The 19,172-nt window shown below is 39.1% G+C and overlaps 1 protein-coding gene across 3 annotated transcripts in view; it reads left to right on the top strand.

Moving 5' to 3' along the window:
• Astn2 (astrotactin 2) overlaps positions 1-19,172 on the top strand; it is a 958,131-nt gene that overhangs the window by 368,574 nt on the left and 570,385 nt on the right. For all 3 annotated transcript variants that reach the window (XM_021201332.2, XM_029539608.1, XM_021201333.2), the window contains one exon: positions 5,495-5,641. In XM_021201332.2, the coding sequence (XP_021056991.1) occupies positions 5,495-5,641 (147 nt within the window). The remainder of the gene's footprint in view (positions 1-5,494; positions 5,642-19,172) is intronic.

Genomic DNA, 19,172 nt, shown 5'->3' with positions numbered 1-19,172 from the left:
CATGATGAACTCTAAAGACCTTGGATTTTGTTTGAGGTTTCCATGACATGAGAGATATGATTTGCTGAGTGATGGCTCACTGAAAGAGTGTACCCAATCTCTGTTATGGCCCTTGGGCATCTTCCTCAGCCTAGGATTCAGGTTTGTGTAGCCAGGTACCCTTCCTGATTGTGAAAAAAAAATGTCTTTGTCCCATTCATATCTACTGCTGCCTGAACTAGGGAGAAAGAACTTCTTCTCAAAAGTCAAAGTTTTGTTTTATATTATTCACTGGATGGGACATCATCTTAGCTTCTTTCCTGTTGTTGTTATAAAACAGGGTAACCAAGGCAACTTATTTTTTTTTAAGCATTTAATTGGGGGCTTACAATTTGATAAAATTAGATTCAAAGGCCATCATGTCAGTAATCAAGCGGGAAAGCATGACACTGGAACAGTAACTCACATCTTGAGACACAGCCATGTAGAAAGAGAGCTGAGAATGGCTCAAGTCTTTGGAAAACTCCTTCCTGGTGACATACCTCCTCTGACAAGACCACACCTCCTACTCCTTCCCAAACAGTTCCAGCAACTGAAGACCAAGTATGGATGCAAACATACATGCCAGTAGAGGCCACTCTCACTCAGACCACCACTGACATTCTCTCCCCAAGCTGTCAGCTACAAACACGGCTTGTATGCAATCATTCAGACTCTATTCATCTTCCTAAGAACTTTTTGTAGCATGTTTTATAGCATGTTTTCTTACATGCTCCTTGCTGAAGAGTTGAATTCATAGCTTCTTAAAGAGAAACTTACTCTGCTAATTGTTACGTTACGGGAGTGTGGTGTGGTATGTTAGCTATTTAAGGTAAACTCCATTGACAGCCCTAGCCTCTCATGGACTTTTTTCTCTTAGATAACATTTGTGTTAGTTTACCCATGCTGTAGAGTTACTAAAATATTGGTAACCTTAACCATTTGGGACACTCAGAAAAGAAACTAAAATTGTTCTTTCTTTTTATACTGTGGTTATTTTAAATTTTAGAGCTATCTCATCTCTTGACACCAGAACAAGCCATAAAGTAAATTATTCTTTCATTTAACCTTTGTCCTACTAATATAACAACTGAAAATATTCCTCCTATATGACACACAGTCTTAATACTGGGAAGAAAGACAAAGTTCCTTTCTTAACTAAGCAACCTGTAGGTTTCAGGCATGAGTTATGTATGGAAGACACACTGATTCAAGCTATGTGGGTTTTTTTTTCCTACAAGCAGCTCACTGTATGTTAATATAAAATAGATGTCTATAAAATTCCAAAGTTGGATGGCATTATATCTCTTCTCACTCTGGACTCAAGAGGGGTAGCTATGCTAATTGGCATTCTTTTTTAATGATCAGTGCCCAAATTACATTGATTGATAATATCACTGTAATCCTGGAAGTGATTATGCATGTACTGATATGCCACCATGTTTCAGATATTGGGTTAGGCACTTGGGTGGTGTCCAAAGGGTTTTTTTTTGTGCCTATACTAGACTCTTGTCTGGTGCATTCTTCCTATTGAAGTCTTTCAGCCTCCCCCAATGACACGTATCCAACAAGGCCACACCTCCTAATCTTTTCCAAACAGTTTTACCAACTGAGGACTAAGCATTCAAACATATGAATCTTATACCGGCATATTGATAAAAGAATTAAGTATGCTTATCTAAGGGGACTATGAAGAAATTCCATTTACTGTGACTCTCCAACAGTGATGGAAAGGGACAGGGATAAGGGAACAGTTGGAATAACATCTAATGAACAACAAGCAACATGGAAAACATGATGATGTTGTTTACTGTAGGGGTATTTCAGCAATTCAGTCCTGCTAGTACCTGGGCCAGGTCGTAGAAAGTACATGAAGTCTGAATGTGTGCTAGGCTTTAGATGCCAGGCTCATGAATGTGGACCACATACTGTGAACAGATGCTGTAAAATATCTCAAGGGGTTTCAGCAAGGAGAGAGTTAGCTTATGTGCCAATACCTTTCTTATCCTACAAGCAGCAACAGAAGCAGAGGGAAAGGACGGTAGCTGAAAATACCAACTTCATAGAAAAAAGTGAGATAGTGACTTCCTGCAGTTATAGGCTATGATCAGGAAATATAAACTAGAATAAACCCTTCCCTACCAAAAGTTGGCTCTGTTTAATGTTTTATCACAGCAACAGAAAAACTGACTAGAGCAGTGCTCCTCCCTTAAATAAATTCATTTAAGCAAGTTGCCTACATGTAAATTAAAATAGTCATTCCAATGAACATCACCATTGGAGTTAAGCTTCCATACATAAATTTTGAGGACACCGTCCAGTTCATAGTAACATATCCATATAATCTATTAAATCTATAAATCTATTAAATAATTTTAAACCTTTAAAATTATTATACTCCAACAATATGTTGAAACTTTTCCCAATGCTTTTCTGACAAATAATACAGTGATATTTTATTAAAATCTGTGTCATTATACAACTGCAAATAATGTACTAAAATACTTCACAACTTAAAAAAAATGTGCTTGTATGTCTGTTTTTGTAAAGAGAGAAGGTAAAAAATAACTAAAGATTTTCGGGCATCCAGTCATCTAAATGGTAATGATTTTGATGCAGAGAATATCTGGAAACAGAAATTTGAGAAATGCATTACTTTTTATTGGATATTTTATTTATTTAATTTCAAATGTTATCCTCTTTCCTGGCTTCTCCTTCGAAAACCCTCTATCCAATCTCCCATCCCCCCTGCTTCTATTAGGGTGCTCCCCCCCCAACTCCCACCTTATGACCCTGGCTTTCCCCTACACTGGGGCATCAAGCTTTCAGAGATCCAAGGGCCTCTCCTCATCTTGATGCCAGATAAGACCATCATATTCTACATGTACAGCTGGAGGCTTGGATCCCTCCGTGTGTATTCTTTGATTGTTTAGTCCTTGGGAATTCTGGGGAGTCTGGTTGGTTGATATTGTTGAAGATGTTATTTTTTTAATGGTTCTATTTGAAATGCATGTGGGATGGCCTCAGACATGTGTGAAATGAAGAGGTAAAGAAAAAATTTAAAATACATAGTAAAAGTCAATAATCTAAACCTAAAAAGTAGAGGCTAAGAGGCAAAGCTCAAAAAATTAGGATCAAAGGGGTTTCAGGACAGACTCCTTTGTTTGCTGTATACCAGACATTCCTGGTGATGCAGATCTAATTTACTTATTCCACTGTTTCAATAAATTTACTTTAATTTAGCCATGCAAAATTCTCCTTCACACACTCTGCCCTCTTGTTTAGGTATTTAACAGTTTGTTTAGGAATCTAAGAGGGAAAGAAAAGTCTGGATTTTTCTGTGAATCTCTAAGTAAACTCCTGAAGAGAAGAAGATAGTATAGAGTGGGGGTTGTAAGTATATGATTTTATGTGTGCATGTGGACTTGGATCTGGATGGACATATATACATGTGCTCATGCAAATGAAGTCCAGAAGTCAACACAATTGTTCCTCAGAGGTTGTCAACCTTGATTTTTGAGATGCAGTCTTTCATTCTTCTAGAACTTGCCTCGTAGGCTTAAGGTAGTTGACCATGACCTCTAGGACACTTCCTTCCTCTTTCTTCTCTGACCTGGGATCAGAATGGCACACCACCATGCTGGCTTTTTAAAAAAATATGTGTTCTAGAGATTAAACTCAAGTTTTTGTGCTCAAAACAAGCAACTTTTTGTCTGTGCTGGCCATATCTAATGTCATGAACAGGGGCTATTCTTCTTCTGTGATACGCATGTTTCATAAAATAAGTTTCCAATCCATCCTGGTGAAATTGTTAAACAGTTTCTGACTATGAAATACTTCTCTATGGAAGGCTTTATATATGTCCCATCATGTAATCATCATGGCAGTCCTATGAGATATTTGATATTATGCTCAGCATGTATGCTAATTATCCCAGGTACTTTCTGTTGGTATGATAAAACCATGAACAAAAACAACCTGTGAAGGAAAGATTCTAGTTCAGTTTATTAGCTATAGTCCATCAGGAATGGAAGTCAGGGGGAAAACTCACGGTAGGAATCTGGAGCATGCATCTTAAACAGAGCCTGCCCACAGGGGTATACCCTTTGCTGGGTTGCTTTCTCTGGCTTGACAATTCAAGACTACTGATCCTTATGTGGCACAGCTTGTAGTGAGCTAAGCCTTTCTCTATTTATAAACAATGAAGAATATCCTTACAGAAAGCCCCAAGTATAATCTGAAGGGGGGGAAATCTTCAATTGAGAAGTCCTCTTCCCAAGTGACCTGTTTTTGTTCAAGGGACAAAAAAACTATCAGGCACCCGTTGGAATAGAGGTCTGGAGAACGGAGCAATTCAAACAGCTGGTAAGGAATATATTGCTCAACTTTACCTCACAGTGGAAAACACACAAGGCAAAATACTTAAAGAACGGAGTATTCATTCTGGTTTCAGAGGTTTTGGCTGATACTCCTTTAGTTCCATTATCTCTGGATTTCATAGTGGCCGAGAACCAAAGACAACAGTGGAGTGGGCCAAAGACAAGAAACACCCAGCACATTCCAACTTCATGATCCATTTTCCCTACCTGGGTCCTCACCTCTACCCCAGCAGTTAATGGGAACAGACTGCTTATAATCCCATCATTTATTTTTAATCTGACTTTTGAATGTATATGCATTTGGGAGTCAATTTTCCGTTGTATGGGCACTCTGGTAATATTCTAAATCCAAGATGCAAGAATGGGTAAGAATGAAATTTGAATCCAGAATAGTCCTCAAAGAACACACTTGTTCTGCTGCCTCTTAGTTAATGGAACCACGTGATATCTTTTCATTTACTTTGTAAAGGGAGTTTAATACTGTACAATTATTAGCAAGAATGACCTTTTAAATGGAATGGGAAGATTGCCCAGTTTTAAAAGCTGATTTTCTTCCTTCCTTCCTTCCTTCCTTCCTTCCTTCCTTCCTTCCTTCCTTCCTTCTTTCCTTCCTTCCTTCCTTCCTTCCTTCCTTCCTTCCTTCCTTCCTTCCCTTTCTTTTCCTCTTCTTTCTTTCTTCTTTTATTTTTCTTTATTTCATTTTCTTTTCTTTTTGTATTTACCAAAAGAAACATCAAGCCTATTTTGTTTAAGATAAAACCTAATAAAAGGATGGAAAATATGATTTGTTCTCAACCCTGTTTAATAAATATAATTTTATATTTTATTAATTACTCTTTATTCTTGATAATTTTGCCCATTTGTACAAAGAAACATGATCATGTTCATGCCAATTCTTCCCTCAAATATTTTTAAAATACCAACAACTTAATCCAAACCCAATTTAATATCCTCTTTCCTATCTTTCCCTTACCCCTTCCTTTCCATTTCTTCTTGGCCAGTCGTCACACTAGGGAACTATAGGATCCATCATATCCTCCATGCTGTTCCTATATCCTCACCTGAGAGAATTATATTTTTATGTATGTGTTTTCCAGGTTTACTGAAAAGCCCTGTGAATAAGACAGCCTTAACACTGATTGCTGTGAGCTCCTGCATCTTGGCCATGGTGTGTGGCAACCAGATGTCCTGTCCACTTACGGTGAAGGTGACTTTGCATGTGCCTGAACACTTCATTGCAGATGGTAAGAGCCCAACATTGACAATAATTGTACCTTGTACCACAGTGGTCTATATCACCATGTATGGCATAACTTCAGAATTCTTTAATGTAAAGTACAGGAACAAAGGGCCATCCCATGGCTCTAGAAGAAGCACTTATTACTTTAAATGCCTGGTTATTAGAATTAAATTAAATTAAATTAAATTAAATTAAAGGGTACTTTATTATGTGTATAAGGATAACTAAAGGAGGATTTCAAAAAATTAGTGAAGAATGACTGGGCTCCTTCAAAAAAAATCTAAGAGCTCGATCAAGATTCTCAATCCTGTTTCAAATGAAAAGTGCTGTGCAAACGGTATTACATAATTAAAAGCATATGACAAGGAAAACCCTACGAGTTTTACTAGAATTTTTGAATGGTCTAGGGAATGTTCGTATCTTGTTCCCTATAACTGTGCTTTACAAGTGTCTTGGAAAATTCTACCATTTATTCTTCAGCCAATTAAATTGAATTAATGAGACACTGTAGTCACTATGGTCATTAGCAAAATGTGTCCAAGGGACTGATTGGGATGCTTGATGTCTATTGCTAAAGTGCCCTCTACAAATTTCCATGCAGTTTGTTTCCTCCGGTGGGTGTACGGGCCCCTACTGCACAAACCTTTCTCTTCACCTTACTATTGCAAAGGTGCCAAAGTTTAACATGAGTGTTTTTAAAAGCTATTTCAGGGTGTGCGACTTTACCTAATTTCTATTTTAGTTCTGAATAGTTAAAATACATTTTTCCATATTTTATTCATATATACAATATAGTATGTTTACTCTCACTTCCTACCACTGACAAACTGCTTCCTTCCCACAAGCTCCTTTTCCCATTCATCTTGTTTTTCTTTGTGGCCCACTGAGTTCAACCAAGGACATATACCTAACCATGGGTTTAGGATATCCACTGATGCTTGGTGGGCTCAGCATCGTGTATATACAAATAAAGACAAACTGAAGGCAACATTTTCCTTTGTCCAGAATCCCTCTGTATGGAACCACTGTAGGGCAAGAAGAGTGCCCTGTGAACTATCCTGTCCTCTGTCAATCAATTAAATTTTTCACACTTTTAACATATATACAAACTGAATTACAATGCTGATAAAAAGACATATATACAAACTGAATTATGTTGACGATAAAGTATACTTGTGACTGCCATTCTATACATTTTATGAGTGTCAGGTGTTTTTCAAATTTATATAAAAATTTCCTGTTTCATCCCTATTGAATTATATGTATATATATATAAGACATGTGTGTGTGTGTGTGTGTATGAGAGAGAGAGAGAGAGAGAGAGAGAGAGAGAGAGAGAGAGAGAGAGAGAGAGAGAACAGAGCTAGATGGATTCCAGAGTCCATGTGTGGCTATAAAACTAAGATGGAATGATAGGAATGGCAAACATGAACTGGGTAAAATCACTGTGAATGGCCTGCACCAAACCCAGACACACACTCACCATCACTCACCTGTCACTACCCATTAGCTATTATTAGGAGGTAGAGCTACCCCAAGCTTTAGTTATTGGTTTGTACATGTGTAGAAAACAAGATAAATTACTCAACGGTAGGGTAAAACAGCTTGATAGCAATGTACCCAGGCTTAGAAGTGATACCAGACTCACTTCAAATGTCTGATATTTCATCTACTTTGCCTTTCATTGACTGGGTCTGTGTGTATAAAAAATTGGGATGATAGTTCTATTTGACTCGTAGGTATACTGTAAATGAGATACCGTCTTCTTCCAGATGGTTATCAAAATTTCAGACAGCATGCATGTGGCGAAGTAAAAAATAAAGGGGGCACCTAGAAACATGCAGAGAAATTGGGGGGGGGCAAATTTCAGTACTACCCCCTATAGGGAAAAATTACTGATGACTCAGAAACTGGAACTTGGTCCCATAACAGATGGAACTGACTTCTCCAATTCAAGAGATGACTGTAGAATGATAATCCATCTTCTCTCACCAAGAATACTAATTTCAGGCAGTACTTGAAATCGTGAGGATAACTTTGTGTCTGTTTCTCCAATGTTAGCCTCCACCCATTCTATCTTAGTATCTCTGCATATGTTACTCATCTCATCCCTTCAATAACAGTCCTACATGGTCCTTACCAATCACAGATGACAGATAAGAAACAGGGACTCATTGATACATAAAACGCAGTCTTCCCTGGGGTAGAGAAGAGAAAGGGTAAATCTTATATGTGATGTGTGGTACAACAGGGCATATAACTGTAGTTCCTAGAGAAAGCAGGCTGTTACATAACAGGAGAAGGAGCAAGAAGCAGTGATAATACCTATTGTCCTGGACTGCTGTCATCATTTAGCACTGATAATCGTTCATGCACAATGATCTATCATAACTACATAAATACAGATAACAGGTGCACAGTTTAATCATATTTTACCTCTGTTTATACAATTAGATTATATGTAGCCTTTCTTTAAAATGGCTAGATATGCGGGGGTAAAATCACTATGAAGCTCGTCAGGAGAACAGCTCATATCAACTATAAGGAGCTCCAGTTGAAACCAGGTTTCCTAAAAACCATATTCCTATGGCAGCTTTCATCTTTTTTCCACAGTCCCCCAGGATTCTCAGCTGCCAAGGTGCTGGACCTTTCTCAGCAGGGAGCGCTTTCAGCCAACCTTATCCATTGAGCTGTCTGTGGTACTGAAATATTAGTTGGGACTGAGTAATGTGTCCCGTCTTCAGAAGAAAATGAATTCTGACCCTGTGTTCCTGTATAGTTATATTTGATGCTTAGTGCCCATTATGGGGAAAAGGTCAAGACGACATAGCACTTGTCCAGAGTGCAGCTGGCAAGAACAATACTGACACAATTTCTATCCAAGCCTTTGATAATCTCACCCCATTACCCCTGGCCTTGACTTCTTCAAGACCATGGTGGCTCTGGTCCACTAGCACACACTGAAGAAATGTAACAAACCTGCACATAAGCTTACCTAATTCCGCATTGTTCTCCAGATGTGATCTGTAAGACATCTGAACATGTCTAATAAGCTCCAAGAAAAAGTTAACTAGATTCTGGAGGTGGAGCCTGGGTATTATTATTTGTGAGAGTTAAGAGATGCCTTAATGGAATTTTGAGAGTTATGCTGTTTATTTTTTTCATGATCATCACCAATGTCTAAGGTAGTAAGTTAAAGGATGAGAGATATTTTGTGGCTCATGGTTCTTAAATTTCCACTCAGGAACGTTTGATTTTGTTGCTTCATGTCTCTAGCAAAACAGTGACATCATGGTACAAAGGTGTGGCAGACCAAAACTGCTTGTTTTATGACAACTAGGAGGCAAAGAGCAGAAGGGGCAATATGAATCCTGAAATGGTACACTTCCTGTACATTGACTTATTTTTTCCAACAAATTTTGACCTCCAAATAATGCCACCTGAATATATTGTAGTTATAGGTCATTTGATTCCCATCAAAACTTTTATTGTTTTTCATTCACTATGGAAACCCAGTAAATGAGAGTACATGTGAATGAATAATATATTTAGATTAATTAGCTCCACTGTAGTGTAGGTTCCTTAATCAGGGATTGGGTATGTATTGGAAGTGAAACTAAAATTACCAAACAAATTTCTTATATGTCTCATTCATCTACAGCCCAATTTACTGAGATGACTTCATTCCATTCTTGAACCAAAATCATAAGAATTTATCATCTTCATTTTGCCTATCTGGAAGATTAAGAGAAAGAGTGAAGAAACACCATATAGAAGGAGAGAAAATATACATGCTTAATTTTTTTTATCCACAGTTCTATATCCTACCACTCACCAAACTTCCAGTAAAGAAGTCATCATAACAATTAACAGTGTAGAAAGGACCAGTTCTTGGAGATCTCAGAAGGCAAAAGTAGAACTCTGAGTGTGAAAAGTGGAGGCTTGGTTTGGTACAGTCTTCTTTTGCTGTTGACTGTGTGACCTTGTGCCCACTTCATAAACTTCCTAAGCATAAGTTTCATGATCTATGAATTGGGGATAATAGCATATTTATCACCTGAAATTATTGTGCAGAATAAATGAAATAATACTCATGAAGCACTTAGCTGAATACTAAAGACCTAGTAATGGCTCAATTAATCATACAAATGCTAGTAGTTGTAGCAATGTTTTTTTTAATATGAGAAGGGGCTCATTGCAAGGTAACGAGTCCCCATCACAGAATACCTGCAAGAACAGATGACCCCATTCTATGAAATCATAGAAGTAAGGAGAAGGCGTGAGTTGGGTTAAACATATATTCTCTTTCATTAGGAAACATTTTATCAGAACCTTAATTTTCAAACCACTTCATTTTTGAATATTTTTACAATATGCTTATTTTGTCTTTAATATTTTATCTCTGATTGTCACCCACTATTTGAGAAGTCTCAGAAAAAAATGAAAAACTCTGATGTGTGGGGTTAGGGAGACAGAGTGTCTCTAGAATATTTTTCTAATCAAAGTCATGAATTTAGCTCTAACACAAACATACACACACACACACACACACACACACACACACGCACACACACATACACAAACACTAGAGAGATTTGAATAAAACTATAATTAATACAAATATTAATATTATAGAAATATACCTATGTTAAAATGCACTTTTTTATTCAGTTAAGTTTGAACTATTAACCTCATTTTTTTTGGATGAAGTAAGGTAGTTGTCAAGTCTCGTCTGTTCCTTATGACTGAGTTATTTAACGTCTGAGCATTCTGATCCTGGAAAATCAAGTATAAATCCCCACATATCAGGATGCTGTAGTTTATTGATATGCCACACTGTGGATATTTTTGAACACATATTTGTTTACAATAAATCCTTTCTGAAATTCTCTGCTCTCCTTGGCCTGCTTTGTCTTGTCTTTCAACACAAGAGAGTAAGGTAATACAAGGCTTCATGACTTTAATAAAGGACAAGGGTCATAATTGGCTGCAGAGCTAGTTTACTGTGATTTGAATTCATGGGAGGAGTATTTTCAGTCCTGAGAAGGGAAAATTAGACCACACTGAAAGTGACTGCTTAGCCACAAGCTGCCAAGCAATTTATTTTAGAAGGTAGTTCCCCGGGCACCCTGCTCTCTGGACTCATCCCAGCCTTTGTTTTAAAATGTTCAGTGTTAATCACAGATGTTCAAAGGCACATCATGGTACAGGTTAATTGGTGGAAGTGCTTCACAATATGGCCCCTGCCTTTTTCATTCTTCACTCATCTGCACAGACTTAATGTTATTAAGACAAGTGGACTGTCTTGTTTCTGTCTGCTGCTCTCCAAACCCTGGCCTCTTAATTATTCTATGCAAGAAACAATGCTCCTCACTTCAATGATATGCACGCTTCCCATTTCAAAGCCCAAATGACTTCCTTTAAAATACCACCTTCATGACATACACATAAGATACTCTTAACATCACTGAGTATTCCATGCACCAGTATTATTTTTGTCTTTTTAAAGACATCATAGTCTCCCAACTGCTGCCGGCGTGTCACAGAAATGGCTATGTTACCCTCAAAACTTGTCTCTTGCATTAAAACTAGACTCTAAACTCCAGGTGGAACAACAATATGAACTAACAAGTAACCCTCAGAGCTCGTGTCTCTAGCTGCATATGTAGCAAAAGATGGCCTAGTCAGCCATCATTGGGAAAAGAGGCCCCTAAGTCTTGCAAACTTTATATGCCCTAGTACAGGGAAATGCCAGGGTCAAGAAGTGGGAGTGGGTGGGTAAGGAAGCAGGGTTGGGGGAGGGTGTAGGGAACTTTTGGGATAGCATTTGAAATGCAAATAAAGAAAATATCTAATAAAAAATCCTCAGAACTATTATACTTTAGGAAAAAAAATCTCTGTACGTTATGCTTTCCACAAAACAGTTCAGTGACTTCCGTTGTCTTTTATCATCAAGACTGAACATGCCCTTTCTGGCCCTCTGAGCCCAAGTTCTCAGATACTTGCCGGTGCTTATCTTGGAGTTGTTGAATGCGTCACTGTGTCTACTTGCCTCAGTGTATCACATTGGCTGAACTGTAAATTGACTTCCCTTTCCAACTCTGCCTGATATAGATTCTTTGCTAATTGTTCTCCTTCAACCTTCCTTTTTTTTTTCCTTTATTAAAAGTATTTCTATTTGTGATTGTGCAATCCTTTGGTCAATTTCAGTATGTCCCACTTGGTTGCAAACCATAGATGATAATATTTGTTTTATACATTGTATTTCGCACCTACAACAGTACCTTATAAACAGGTGTCTCTTACCCTGAAATATTTGCTTGGTGAAAAAAATAAATAAATAAATAAATAAATAAAGTGATTATAGTGAATAGACTTCAATTTTCCCCAGGGCAAGGAAGACAGGATATTCATGTCCAAAATCTATTATAGTGGCTAATGAACATTCTGACATGGTAAATATGGAATAGACCTGGCAGAGGTGGCAGGTAGACCCTGATCCCCTGAGAAGGTACAACCTCAAGAATCTAAGTGCCAGAAATCTAAGACGTCCTCTTCTGTGACTGACTTCTCTCCCCATAGTTTCTGCCCTCAACACTGAAGATAAGCAACTCCAATCAAACTCATGCCCCAACCCTGACACAAAAAATTGAAACAAGGCTTATCTCCGAGCCCAGAAAGAGAGAAAAATATAAATTGAGCTGAGATTCAGTATGCCCATGGGGGAGGAGGCAATGAAATACCAATAAACCATATTAATATGCTGAAACCAAGCAGAAGAAGTTGAACTCCAACCCAGACTTAATAACTATACGTGAGCAAGTACAGGAAGAAGGCAAGGCTAGGTTTCAGTCAGAATTAAAATGAGATCTATAATGAAACTGGTAATATAATTATAAACTGTGAAAGCTTTTTTTCCCTCTTTCTTATTCTTATATTAATGGGAAACTGGCTCGGCAATGGCTTGGCAGTGATGCTGGGAGCTCTGGATGCCCCTTAGAGTGGACTAATTTTTTTTTTTTCAAATCTCTTCATTAAGAAAGTCTAAATTTGCTAAACCATAGAAGGAAAAAAAAATATGCTTCAAGTCATTTCTTCCTTAAATAGTAACCGATCTCCAGGTTAAATGTGACAAGGGGCCTGGAGAAGAACAAATCTAGGAAAACCATTCTAAGCAGCTGAACATGTTCCAGCCTTTATAGCTATCACAACAGCCAGTGGGATTGAGAGTTTTAATGACACTCTATGCTAAGATGTTAGCTTGGCTTCCAACCAGAATGAATTGTTACTAATTTCCTTCGTTACAAAGGATGAAACTGTGTTTGACGTCCACAATTAGAGACTAATTTCTGTGTTTTGATAGCAGACTGAGTTAAAAAAAAAATATGTTCCCAGGAACTGGGGGACAGAGGGTGGCTGGAAAGAATAGTAGAATTCCGTTTTATCACATAATCATTCTCTCCTGTTGTTTTAAACATAAGGTTTCATTTCCTTTTAGACTGCAAGGATAGAAGGTGAGTTGGGAGCTCTCCTGAGATGGAGATCAAGTCCCTATGGGTAGAACGTACCATTAGTAGCTTGGTGTTTGTAAATGATGCAGAAATGAGATACTGACTGACAAAAATGAAGGTAATGCACAGCATGGTCAAGTATGTTATGTAACCCAGGAAGAGATGGGATCCAAAAGCAATGTTGCCTCCCTCCTTTGAGACCTTGGGTACATTATAACACAACCCAAATTCCCCTTGCTTCTTCCAAACACAGTTTTAGGATACTGATTAGAGAAAGTGTCAGTCGCCTGATGGTTTTGAATTCTCTTTGCCAACTCTGAGGGGGAGCATGACAAGGAGAGAATGGTGCCTCTTCTTGTTACTTCTTTATCTTTTTTTCCTCCTTATAATCACAACGTAAGGCTTGGCATAGAGTCTTCATGCCTAAAGCTGGATAAGTAAAGAAACCATGAGGGAGAGCTTACTTTCTCTCACATAGAAAGAATAAACTAAGTGCTTAAATTCCTGAAGATCACTGTTACTTTATTCTTTCAGATTATTACACATGCTTTTCCCCTTCTTTCCTCCTTCTTCTCCTTCCCTTTCTCCTAGCTTCCCTTTGGCCATCACAAGTTTGCATAGCACCTTCCCTGTGACATATACTCAGGATGAAGCAATAAATAAAACCAAACTCTGGTATCTCCCAGTTTAGTGGCAATAACAACATGAAATACAGAGTGCAAGTCCTATCATGGTGTGTCTGACTGAATGCTGTGGAGAAGCACATGAAGAAGAGCTGAAAACACTAAGCTATGTATGACTGATGTTGCTGAGGAAGGTGCTTGTCTTAGTCAGGGTTTCTATTCCTACACAAACATTATGACCAAGAAGCAAGTTGGGGAGGAAAGGGTTTATTTGGCTTACATTTCCANACTGCTTTTGATCACCAAAGGATTCAGGACTGGAGCTCAAGCAGGTCAGGAAGCAGGAGCTGATGCAGAGGCCATGGAGGGATGTTGTTTACTGGCTTGCCTCCCCTGGCTTGCTCAGCCTGCTTTCTTATAGAATCCAAGACTACCAGCCCAGAGATGGTCCCACCTACCAAGGGACCCTCCCCCTTGATCACTAATTGAGGAAATGCTCCACAGCTGGATCTCATGGGGGCATTTCCCCAAATAAAGCTCCTTTCTCTGTGATAACTCCAGCTGTGTCAAGTTCACACAAAGCTAGCCAGTACAATTGACCCCTTGTCAACTTGACACACAAACACATCACTAGTAAGCCTCAACCCTTAATTTCTTATTCATCCCCAAGATCTAAACAACTTTAAAAGTACCACAGTCCTTACAAATTCTTAAAATTTCAATTTCTCTTAAAATCCAAAGTCTTTACAATTAAAAGTCTCTTAACTGTGGGTTCCACTAAAATACTTCCTTCAAGAGGGAAAAGCATCAGGGCACAGTCACAATGAAAAGCAAAATCAAGCTCCAACTGTCCAATATCTGGGATCCAACTCACGACCTTCTGGGCTCCTCCAAGGGCTTGGGTCACTTCTCCAGCCATGCCCTTTGTAGCACACACCTTGTCTTTTCAGCTCCAGCTGCTGTACTTCACTGCTGCTGTTGTTCTTGGTGGTCATCTCATGATACTAGTATCTCCAAAATGCTGCTGTCTTCCACTGTAACTAGGCTACAACACTAGCCTCTCATAGGCTCTCTTCACAGTGCCAAGCCTCAACTCCTTTGCATGACCCCTTCAGTCCTGGGCCATCAATTGCAACTGAGGCTGCACCTTCACCAATGGCCTTCCATGGCCTCTCGAAGTGCTTCCATAGCCTCAGCTGCTCTGGATGACCCCTTCATGCTGTCAATACCAGTACCACCTGAGTAACTCTTACACATTACCAAGTCCAGCCACAGCACAAGGTACAACCTTGGCTCACAGCCTCTAGGCTCTCAGAAAACACTTCCCAGAAGATGTCACCTCAATGATGCTGGTCTCTTCTTAATCATAGCTAATTCCTTAGCTCCAGCTAACCAGCATCAATAGTCCCAGTACAGAAAAGTTTTCACTTTAGTGGCTCTGGTATCTTGTTAATCACAGCTGATTCTTCAGCCCCAGCTAACCAGAACCACAGAATCTTCACAATCCAAAATAGCAATCGCCCTGAAAAGAGTCTTTAATTTTCCCTCTGAAATTACACAAGCCAGGCTTCCATCTTCTGCACTGTTCTCAACATTATCTTCCAAGCTCCTACACAACATTCCAAAGAGCTCTTAACACCGAATGGATCTTCTGGCCCAAAGTTCCAAAGTCCTTCCACAGTCCTCCCCAAAACATGGTCAGGTTGTCACAGGAATACCCCACTCTGCTGGTACCAATTTGTCTTAGGGTTTCTATTCCTGCACAAACATCATGACCAAGAAGCAAGTTGGGGAGGAAAGGGTTTATTTGCCTTACATTTACATACTGCTTTTGATCACCAAAGGATTCAGGACTGGAGCTCAAGCAGGTCAGGAAGCAGGAGCTGATGCAGAGGCCATGGAGGGATGTTGTTNACTGGCTTGCCTCCCCTGGCTTGCTCAGCCTGCTTTCTTATAGAATCCAAGACTACCAGCCCAGAGATGGTCCCACCCACAAGGGGCCTCTCCCCCTTGATCACTAATTGAGGAAATGCCCCACAGCTGGATCTCATGGGGGCATTTCCCCAACTAAAGCTCCTTCCTCTGTGATAACTCCAGCTGTGTCAAGTTCACACAAAGCTAGCCAGTACAGTGCTCATAGTATATATTATCCAATCTAGGTATTATACCACTGTAGCTTGCCTAGTGAACTCTGGTTGATGGCATACTTCACAGTAAGGAGAAAGGACATTTCTCTGCATTTGTGTAGACCTTGTGTGGAAATGTCTTCATAATTGTAATAACAATATCACTAGAAATGAGAATGCATCCTTCCCTGTGCTAAATGCTTTGCAACACATTGCCTCATTTATTGATGCTACCTTATAAAGTATGTCCACTTATTATAAAGTAAATTCTATGTAAACTTACATAGGTCATACGATAATAAGGATGTCATTTAAATCCATTTGCATCACACATGCAGAAAAAATAATTTCACATTAACATGTCCATAATTTGCTAGCAATGATGCAAGTATGAGCTACTGGATGGCAAAACGGTGGGAGCACAGAGCAAGTTCAAGTATGTTATGTAACCCAAGAAGAGGTGGGATCTAATCCCAATGCTGCCCCCTTCCTTTGAGACCTTGGATATACTAGAAGACCACCCCAGGCTTCAGGAAGCATCACTCAGTGAGTATGATAAGGTCAACCATGGTCAACTCTGTACCTCCGTGCATACTTCATGACTCTGGGCAAATGCCTACTTTCTAAACTGCAATATCTTCATTGTAAATCATGGGGAAAATCCAAGAATCTACTATGTGTTAGTCATTTTGAAAGTAGGAGAAACACTAGAATTTAAAACTTGCAGGATGTTATAATATGTAAAATAAGCTACGCACAGAAAGACAAACAACACATCTTCCCACTCATATAGAAGCTAAAAAGATATGAAAGGTAGAGTGCTGGGTACTGGAGTTTGGAGATGGAAGGGGATAGGAGGATCAGAAATGATTGTTCATTGCATATGAATGTGTCATTAGAGAGGAGGATTTTGTTCTAGTTTCCTATAACATACTGTAGTAACACGGTTAGCAAATAATTTCTTCCATTTTTCAGAGTGATTAAAAGAAAAGATATTGGCCATTTTTAAATCAAAAGAAATTATAAATGTTTTGGTGAGGGATCTGAAGTAATAACTTCCCTGAATTAATCAATATGATACTTACACATGTTAAGGTTTTTACACTGTACCCCATGTACATATACATTTCTGGGTCAACTTAAACATATTCATTTATACTATGAGGAGGAAGACCTCCTGTTAGTATCATGTTAGTCTTCCTAGTCTTTTCTCTTCAAGATGGTTCAAATCAATCCGTGTAACCAGACCGTCCCTGGTGTAGATGCTGAGAGCAGAGGCAGCTGAACAAACTTCCCACAGCCCACAAGTTGCCATTTGAAGAAAGCTTAGAAGGATCACGGCCAAGTTTCTCTGGGGACTGCAAGCTCCCAAGGCTGTCTGGATGAAAAAGAAAGTTGTGGGAAGTGACTGTGGTGGGGATGATATATCCCCATCTCTAGCTCTCTCGGCTCCAGATGCCAAGGGACTCTCAGCAGCCTCAGTGCTAGTGAGAGTATGGGAGGAGGAAGCATGCAATGTTTTCCAAAGGGAGATTGTGAGATGAGAGGAATAATTACAACCCGTGCATCTCCCACCCAGCTCCCAATACCCAGCAAAGCCTTGCTATTTTGCTTTCTTCCTCCACTGGCCCCTTTGGGTTATCTAAAGCAAATATATCTTCAGCTGTTCAGTCTTAGGATTCTCCAAAGCTGTTGGTAACTCCTGGAATCTTTGCTAATGCCCTGGGCAGCTCATCATCAGTCTTGCCTCTTGGTCATTGGTTACCCATGATGTTCCTGGCTATGCCTTCCTTTATTATAACTCTGCTTCACATTTGAACTTTTTTCGGTAAATTCATACTTTCAGATGTGAATCTGACATTTGCTGAGCTCAGGATAAGAAATCAAATTCTGGGAAAAGTTCAAGTGTAACAAGCTTTAAAGGTGGATGGGGTGGTGAAGAGAACATGAGCTACAGAGGGAAACCCCATCCATAGGATTTGAATCTATACCCGACCACTTACTAAATATGTGTCTTGAAAGAGTCTTGATACTTCTAGTTACAAGACAATTTGAAAGACTCCCATTGTCTTTAAAATTAAAACCACGAAGTCCTCTCTTACAGGGGAGTGATGAATATAAATTAGTGAAATGCATAAAAATTCTCAAAAATGCTTGCTCAGTAAGTGCTAATCCTACCCTCAATGACATTATCCTTTCAGTGGGCATTGGGAAAGGCATATTTAAGGACTATAACAACTGACTAACCTGACACCAGTGGGACACAAAACAAGATTCAGTAAGGTTGCCAGAGAAGAGTGGTTAATTACCCTTAGACAGAAATAGGGCCTTACACCATAAACAGAAATAGGATGGATAGGGATTTAGGGAGAAGGCCTGTATTTCTTTTAGTAATGAAATGGGAAAGGTAAGAACAAGATAAATGGTCTTCCAGTTAAAGGGGGCAACATGAAGGAAGATGTGGTAAGTCCAGGTTAAAAAGTAATGTATGGAGGTTGGGGCTACTTGTGAGTGTAAATGCGAGTTCAGGGGAGAGCCAGACTGAAAGAGAAACCCCATATTTATAGTTCTGGAGCTCAAATCTAAGGCCTTTCTCATGTTAGTCGTGTGTTTGACCACTTGAGGTAACAAACAGGCCTAGTATTCAACTTCTACCCTAAAAATGGCTATGTTAGAGCCACTGAACTTATTATTATTATTTTTTAATGAATGATGTGGAGGGAGAGAAAATGATAAGAACAACACAAAAGGAGTATGTGAAGGAGTATGTGCATGTATGAAAATGTTATAGTGAAACCCATTACTGTGTATATTTTATGTATGATAAAATACTCGTTAAAGGGAAGAACTAGAAGCTGGTGACATAGTGGATAAGGTGACTGGCAATTTACCATGACGACCTGAGTTTGGGTCCCTAACATTCACATAGAATAGCTGGGCATGCTTCCTTGCATTTGTAACCTGAGTTGAGGAAGGAGCAGAGGCAGAAAGATCTCTGGAGCTGGTTGGCCAGCAAGTCTAGAAAAACCAATGACCTCTGGCATCCATGAGAAACTCTCTCAGAAAAATAAAGTAAAATATGCTAGAAGTTAATACATGACACCAGGCTCTGGCTGGCATACACATCCATGAACTCCTGCTCCTGAAAGAAAACAAATATGACACATTACACTTACACACACTCACACACCCAAGCACGCACACACACACACACACACACACACACACACACACACACACACATACAGAGAGAGATAGATAAATAAAATTTTAAA

The sequence above is a fragment of the Mus pahari genome, chromosome 6 (genome assembly GCF_900095145.1).
Source record: "Mus pahari chromosome 6, PAHARI_EIJ_v1.1, whole genome shotgun sequence".
NCBI lineage: Eukaryota > Metazoa > Chordata > Mammalia > Rodentia > Muridae > Mus > Mus pahari.
This window is presented reverse-complemented; position numbering and strand designations above follow the sequence as displayed.